General features: G+C 41.8%; 1 protein-coding gene and 1 pseudogene across 1 annotated transcript; both read right to left on the reverse strand.

Moving 5' to 3' along the window:
* On the reverse strand, nt 5,485-6,030 carry IFN-ALPHA-1 (interferon-alpha-1). Its single transcript, NM_001166311.1, has one exon. The coding sequence runs from the start codon at nt 6,028-6,030 to the stop codon at nt 5,485-5,487; it is 546 nt and encodes a 181-aa protein (NP_001159783.1).
* On the reverse strand, nt 7,240-7,749 carry LOC110255449 (annotated as a pseudogene).

Below are 8,096 nucleotides of genomic sequence, written 5' to 3' on the forward strand. Positions count from 1 at the left end.
AAAGAAAAATAAGGGGCTGCTAAGCAGGGAGAGTCTGGCTTGAACTTAACAGCCAGAAAAACTTCTTAGAATAGTTGTCTTGCCTCATGTTTCTAGTCTCAACCTATTAAAGCATCACAAAATAATATTGTAGGATTGAAATAAAATATTTTTTAAAACAGCATTACTTGATAAGATGATATTTTTTACAGTAATTTAGGACTGTTTGTCTGCTTATTGTTTGGATGCTAATTCGCAGGAAGGTTTTCAAACCTCTGAAAGACTTGAAATGTTCCTTTGGCTTTAAATGTCCCTACTCAGAGCAGTATGCAAAGCAAAGAGACTGATCCATTATTGTCCACTTTTCAAATTGCCTAAGTTACATAAATGTGTTTCCAGAAAGGTCTTTGAGGCTTTGGGAAGTTGTCATCTTCCATTGTGCACATTGCTGAGCACAGCATGTCCTCCTGGGAAGGCTCTACCCCACTGGTTGCTAATGTATCAAAATCCCTGCCTGTGTGCCTTCTGTTCAGCATGGCTTTATTCTTTTCACCTTTATTCTTTTCACCTTTCAAAGAGGCTGTATCATGATGCAAAGTAAGAAATTCCTTGGATGGCATTGTCCCCTGGAATACCCTTCTCTGCTCTGTGATGACTTGCTGGGTGCTAAGGAGGAAACAAGTTTTCAGCTGGCACTGGAGGAACCCTCATCCCTTCTGATGCTCTGCAAGCTGCTGTGATATCAGTGTCCCCATGCTGGGGACACTGCTAGTGGCCATGTATTTGTGTGCTCTCAGCATCCACTTCAGTCTTCTCATTCTTTGAAAAGGAATGTTCTGGAGATAGTGTTGCCTCAGTGCAGCTCATGCATGTTTTTTTTTTGTCCCAAGGATCTGCTGCTGTTCCAGTGAAAGCTTAAAACATCTCTGTTCCTGTTCCAAGTTCTCCAGCTGCTGCTGACTTTCACCTCCGTGTCTCCTGGGCTTTGGGCTATTTTGAGCCACTGAGAGTCCTGAGCCAGGGGAGCCCCTCCTGGTTCCACCAGCACCCAATAGGCATAGCTGAGCTCCTGAGTTCCCCTAAAGTTCAGTGTTGGGCGGGGTTCCCTCTATTTCCTGTGTTTCTTGGAAGCTGGACAGTCTGGACCTGCAGGCAGAGAGGGTGGAATCATGCACTAGTGAAACCTAGAACTTTCCCTCAACTTCTGCTTGCACTTGGTGACTTTCTTGTCTTAAAGGGAAATTAACAGCCTGAAGCCCTAATGAGAAAGGAAACAGCTGTGTGAATGGGCAGTACAGCTTAATGCAGCCTGTGAATGAGGATTTCTGTACTGGGAAGAAGGAAAGTATTGTGATGTTGCAGTGCAAGAATGGGATCCAGGAAAGCAGAGAGGAAGAAGAAAGTGAGGAATGAGCATCAGCAGATAGATATGTGGTATACTTTATGTAGTTTATTTTATGATGTCTATGTTTTATGTATGTGTACCACATGTATATGTATTATATTATTGTGTGTGTGATTCTATATGATTGATGAGATGCTATTTCCCAATTCTGTTTTGCAGACTGTCAGTGTTGTGCAGTCAATTACAGAGAGAGGGGCTGGAGAATTCATTATTGCCATTTCTTGTGAAAACAAGAAAATAGTCACTATCTGCTTAGCCTTCATTCGGTAGATGATACGCTGCTAAGTGCTCTTGAGTGTTTTAGATTTTCTATGCGTCACAACGGCTCAAGGAAAGTTTCACTTTATATTTGAGGAAACTGAGGCTCAGGGAAGTAAAGTAGTCCCTCAGGATCACACGTTTCCTGGCAGGATCTAGATTCAATACAGAATCCACTATGCCCATTAAATAATTATTAAAGTTTCATCTTGTGCAATTTCCCTTTGTTTTCTTCTTCAGTGCTTTCTGAAGGTTCTTCTTCCCTGGCTGACTCCTAACTGCACTGGCTCCTCCATCTCTGTGCCCTTTGCAGTGTCTCCTTCTCTGTGTCAGGCTTAAAAGTTCAAAGTCCTCATAACTTTAGGTCATCTTTTCATTCTTCAGTCTGCTGATAAGGAAGGATATTCCTTACCATGTCCTGATTTCTAAACATACTTAAGTTGCAAATTAATATCTCCAGGATATTCATTGTTGCAGATTCCAGACCCACATACCTGTCTACCAATGGGAAATCTGTCTTGTTTTTTTTTGGGGGGGGGCACTTTCTAGAGCACATCTGCTTTCTCCCCTTCTTGAGAAGGCTCATTTGAGAGTATGGCAAGAGAATCCCTTTGCCTCTCTCATTCTCATTGAAACAGGCAACTTAATTGAAATAATTATCATAATTATTGGTTTATATCTCTTTCTCTGCCAAACTGAAACTCCAAAAGAGGAGATTTTATATTTGCTTTATTCACCTCTGTGTTCTCGGAAGTATCGCATGTCTGATGTAAGAATGTGAAGTTTTAAAGATATAATCAAAAAGTTTTAAAAAAATATAATCAACTGAAAGAATTGAGTAGAATACAATCATCCAATGTTTAGTGTGGATTGCAATTTTAAGCTATTTCTTTTTGTAAGAATAAACAACTCCAAAATGACTTCTAGGGAAGAATTTCATAAATTAACCAAGAAAGTATTTTTTTTTCTTTTTAGGGCCACACCCACAGCATATGGAGGGTCCCAGGCTAGGGGTCTAATTGGAGCTGTTGCTGCTGGCCTAAGCCAGAACCACAGCAATGCGGGATCTGAGCCGCATCTGCAACCTACAACACAGCTCACAGCAATGCCAGATTCTTAACCCACTGAGCGAGGCCAGGGATCGAACCCGCAACCTCATGGTTCCTAGTCAGATTTGTTTCCACTGTGCCAAGTCGGGAACTCCCCAAGAAAATAATTTGCTAAAAGATAAAGGTAAGCCTATTTGTTAGATTTGAATACATTATTAAGTTGAACATAATGTTGTATGTACAAAAGGATTTTAAATAGCATACATGGTCTGACTGAGATGAAGTGGATGAATAAATAGATGGGTACTTTAGAGCCCTTTGCACATAAATCATGGTTATTTTAATCTCCTGGTCTGATAATTCCTAACTCTATACTCTGTCTGGGTCTAGCTCTAATACTTGCTCTGTCTCTTCAAACTGTGTTTTTTACCTTTCAGTATGGTAAGTTTCTGTTGAAAGCCGAACATGGTATATGGGGTAAAAGTGATTGAGGTAAATCAGTCTTTTTTTTTTTTTTTTTTTTTTTCATCTTTTGTCTTTTGTTGTTGTTGTTGCTATTTCTTGGGCCGCTCCCACGGCATATGGAGGTTCCCAGGCCAGGGGTTGAATCAGAGCTGTAGCCACCGGCCTACGCCAGAGCCACAGCAACGCTGGATCCGAGCCATGTCTGCAACCTACACCACAGCTCACGGCAACGCCAGATCTTCAACCCACTGAGCAAGGGCAGGGACCAAACCCTCAACCTCATGGTTCCTAGTCGGATTCGTTAAGCACTGCGCCATGACGGGAACTCCTAAATCAGTCTTTAGGGTGAGGATTTGCTAAGAATTTGACCTCGTTTCCTTCTAGTCATTGGCTCTATTTCTGTCCTCTTTATGAAAGCCAGATGAAGCATGTCAGCCAAGCTGCCTCATCCTTCTGCCTTGGCCTTCTTGAGAATATCTTTAGTAGACCTTTTTTTCAAGAAGTCAATATAGGAGAAAGGTCTATATCTTATTCACTGTTGTATCATGAGCACAGAGTTTATAATGATTAGTCAGAATTATGGTTAACGAAGGATATTCTTAGATTTTCCATCAAACCTCACACCAGAAGCTTCTATTAACCTCCTATCTGAACCTTGTATTTAAAGTAATGAATAATCATAAGATCATTGAGTACATTTCTACGGAGCCTCTTGATTCATGATCCTCCACGTCACAATCAAGGTGCAGGGCAGGGAAGATGTAAGGCACATGATGCTAGAAAACAGTAGCCTTCTTTTTGCTACTGATTCCAGAGTCTTAACTTTATATATGTTCCCTTTTAGTAGTATTTTTCTGGGCAAGAGTTGTCCTGCAGCTTCTGAATTATCTTCCTCTTTCTTCTTGAAACAGAAGCCAAAATAGAGAAGTAGAAAAGGAAACATAGACAGCCCATACCATTAGTTTCCACAATTTTCATTATGTCATTATTTTCTTTCTTCGTCAACATTCTTAGAAAACTCTCATTGCCTTTGCATGCACTGAGGTCAAAGGAAAGCAAAAGCAAATCTGACCAGGATGAGAGTGAAAGTTGTAAAATGACTCCCCAGGTGAAAAAAAAACAAGGGGAGTTCTCTTCTCTCATCACCCTTCCAGGTTCTCCAGGATGGTTTCTGCTGATGAATCCCACTCAGTCAGCTCTCACTAAGGTGGCCAGTGCCATCTATTTTCTCAAGGAGGGGCAGTTTCCATCTTCAGCTTAAATGAACACATTGAGTCTTCTAAGAAGTTTCAGTCTTTTACACACAGTCTTCTCACCCTTCTCTCTTATCCTATTAATCTATGGCCATTCCACCTTGTTTCCCCTGCAGCTCTTCCCTCCCTCTTAAGGTTAAGGTCATTGACTCAACTTGATTCCTTTTCTCATTCTATGCCCTCTTCTGATTGGATCATTTCTGTTCCCATGCTTTACAATTCAGGGAATTGCTTGGAAGTCGCCAGCCCCAGTACCCAATGGACATTGGCAGTTACATGCCTACCAGTCAATGTAGAGAATAACTTCTACTTTTGCTTTTAAAGCCTTACATGGCTTGGTTCACCTTCTGCTGACAGAATTTCATTTTTCTCCCTTCTTTTCCTCATAGCATTAAACCAACCTGATGTTAAATTCTAACATTAGTTAGTATTGGTTATAAACATAAATGGTATTTAATTTTCAATTAACTGATTATTGTTTTCAGGTTACTTTCCCTACTCAAGTCAAAGATGCTAGAAAGCAGAATTGGATTTCTTATGTTCATCTCTCTATCCTGGGGCTATCATACAAGCTGTCTTTGAGGAAGTTTGTATTCTCTTCTAACTTGAATGTCATAATGATGGGGAAATGAATTGCATGAAGGATTATATAATCAGGTTGCACATTCAGGGTTTGTATTTCTTTTTTTAAAAAATAAACAAAAACAAGATGTTTCCTACAGTAAAATTGTAATAAACAAAGATAACAGACCAAATACGAAGGTGGTTTATAAAGTACACATAATATTAAATGCACAAAAAATAATTTAAATCTTACAGATAAATAAATATTAAAATAGATAAATAAATAGAGCAGTCAGGGCCATCCATAGGGTACCAGTGAGTATAGAGTAGAACAGGATTTTGCTTAATAATCCTAAAAAAACTTTGAAAATTGAGTCAATTCATGGCAGGATGACAACAGAAATGAGGGGCTATGATCTGGCAGCACAGGAGGAAGTGTGGGCTTGTTAGTCAGTGAGAAGCATTTCCATGATGAACCAGGTGTCTGTCACTCCTTCTTCCTGAATCTGTCTCACAGGTTTCTGGAGGAAGAGAAGGCTCTCATGACTTCTGCCCTGACGATCTCCCAGGCACAGGGGCTGTAGCTCTTCTCTTGCAGATAGAGGGTGAGTCTGTGGAAGTATTTCCTCACAGCCAGGATGGAGTCCTCCTCCAGCAGGGGGGTCCCTTCCAGCCCCGCCTCCTGCATGACACAGGCTTCCAGGTCCCTGAGCTGCTGATCCAGTCCAGTGCAGAACTGGTGCAGGAGGCTCTCATCCCAGGCAGCAGCCGAGCCCTCTGTGCTGAAGAGCTGGAAGGTCTGCTGGAGCATCTCATGCACCAGAGCCATGGCTTGAGCCTTCTGGACCTGGTTGCCCCCCAAGGCCTCTTGGGGGAATCCAAAGTCCCTTCTGTGGTCCAGGCAGGAGAAGGGGGAGATTCTCCTCATTTGTGCCAGGAGCCTCAGGGCCCTGGTGTGAGCCAGGCTGTGGGTCTGAGGCAGGTCACAGCCCAGAGAGTAGATGGCATTGCAGCTGAGTAGCACCAGGGCTGTGAGGAAGGCTGAGGTTGGGGCCATTGGGGACCTTGCAGATGCTGCTGTCCTGGCTGAGGTGGGTGACTCTGTGACCCTGCTCTCTAGGATGTCTGAAGACCTTCCCTCAGGCCTGTGTCTTAAATAGGAACACATTCATTTCCATTTTCTGAATGTTCCCTCTTACTTTCCACTTTTGTTTCTGCTTTTCACCTTGCACTCTCCAAATGGGTTAGGGCAACATTTCTCAGCCATTTCTTTTTCATTATTGCCTTCCCTTCCTCTCTCTACAGAGCCTTTTTAGATTTTTTTCCCCTGATTGTGCCCCATAAAATTTTGTCATCACAGATATACTGTGCATCTATTTGTGTAATCCATGGATATCTCTATCCTTAGAAAAAGAAAGTACAAAGCTTACTCTTTATATTCAGTTCACAGTTGTGAATGACAAAAAGTTTTCAGCTATAAATGAAATGTAAAAGCTATTGAATTTAATTTACCTTTATAACTAAGTCTTGCAACCTAAGTTGGCAGAGTGACTTTTAGTATAATATAGAGACTTACATAAATAAAAATCTATTAAATTACATACTCAGGTAATATTTTTGTAGATAGATTTATAATAATACCAACGTATAGATATTGCCCTGCACTGACCTGTCCTTTGAAACCATCCCATGCTATTCCCATACTTACTCCCTATCCTGTTGGCTAGAAAAAACCTAAAGGAACTACAGAAAATTTGAAGTCATACATAGAATATGCCAAAGCCACATAATAGCAGGTTCCCATGTCATTGAATCATGTTTGGAGCAGAGCCAATTAGATGATTCATCTGATCAGGAGTGCCTGCACTGTATTCTAACACAAAGGAAACAAATTTCTCTTAGGATCAGATTGCTATTTACTTGTTGCAGCAGCTGGTATTAAGTCAACTGACCAAAGTGTGCAACAACAGACTATCCTAAAAACCTTTCCATTAAAAATAAACTTCCCACATAGGAACAGCAAATGGCCCCCAATAACTTCATCAAATTTAAGAAATTACTCTATAAAAACATTTATTCAATGAAATAATCATAGTCTCTCTAAACATATTTTTGATACTTCATGATTTCCATTTCAAATATTTTTCAGCATGTGTGGAAATGTGAGGTGAGATTGCTTTGGGGGTCAAATCAAACAATAATGTTACTGATTAAGATGTGTCACAAGCGGGACTTTTTTCTCTATTTGACTCTTCTTTGAGGATGGTTATATGAGGGAAAGACACACTACAATTTCTACTCTGACAACCTCCCAGGCACAGGAACTATATTCCTTCTTTTTGAGATAGTGATGGATTCTTTGGAAATACTTCCGGACAACACTTCCCAAAGAGGGACAAGCTGGATTGTCCTCTTTCAACTGCTGTAGTTGTTACAGGCCGTGATCAAGGCGAGAGAGTAGTTGATCGAGGAGGGTGTCGTTCCAAGCAGCCCGGCTGGTCTCTGTGTTGAAGAGGTTGATGATCTGCTGGAGCATCAGAGGGTGGAAACAGGTGCCTTGAGATGTCTGGGTTTTGGTGGTTTTCCCTCCTTTCCAAGGAAATTGGAAGTCAGTTCTGTCCTTTAGGCATGCCTGAGAGGAGATCCTTTTCATCTGTCTTAAAAGCATGAAGATTTCCCTGTTCTCTAACCTATGGATCCCAGAGAATTGGCCAAGAGTGCCAGCAGCAGTGGAGGAGAGTATCACCCCTGCCAGGAGCAAATGGATGTGGGTCATTGAGAATTTCAGCCGATTCATTAGAGGGCCGCCAGGGGGCGCGCGGGCACCGCTAAACTGTAAGCAAGAACATTCCTTCCCCGAACCCAGGGCAGCGTGCTTCTCTAGGTGGCCGCAAGAGGGCGCAGAATGTCCTTATATGGGGTTTGTTTTGGAAACACCGATTTTCAGAATTTGTAGTTGCAGCCGGTCAGGCAGCGGGAGAACAAAAGCTGATCATCTTCACGGAGCAAGTTTGTGCTGCTTTAATGCGCAAAAAAACCTTCCTTTCTGAGTCCCTGACTGCTGAAGAGCGAGGCTAGTCCCGGCCTCACCAGCGACATATTGTCTGGTAGGGATCTGGAAAC

This window comes from Sus scrofa, chromosome 1 (assembly GCF_000003025.6).
Source record: "Sus scrofa isolate TJ Tabasco breed Duroc chromosome 1, Sscrofa11.1, whole genome shotgun sequence".
Taxonomy (NCBI): domain Eukaryota; kingdom Metazoa; phylum Chordata; class Mammalia; order Artiodactyla; family Suidae; genus Sus; species Sus scrofa.

Excerpts from the sequence above, each read along its gene's own strand:
- IFN-ALPHA-1 (NM_001166311.1), bottom strand. The coding sequence starts at position 6,030 with ATGGCCCCAACCTCAGCCTTCCTCACAGCCCTGGTGCTACTCAGCTGC.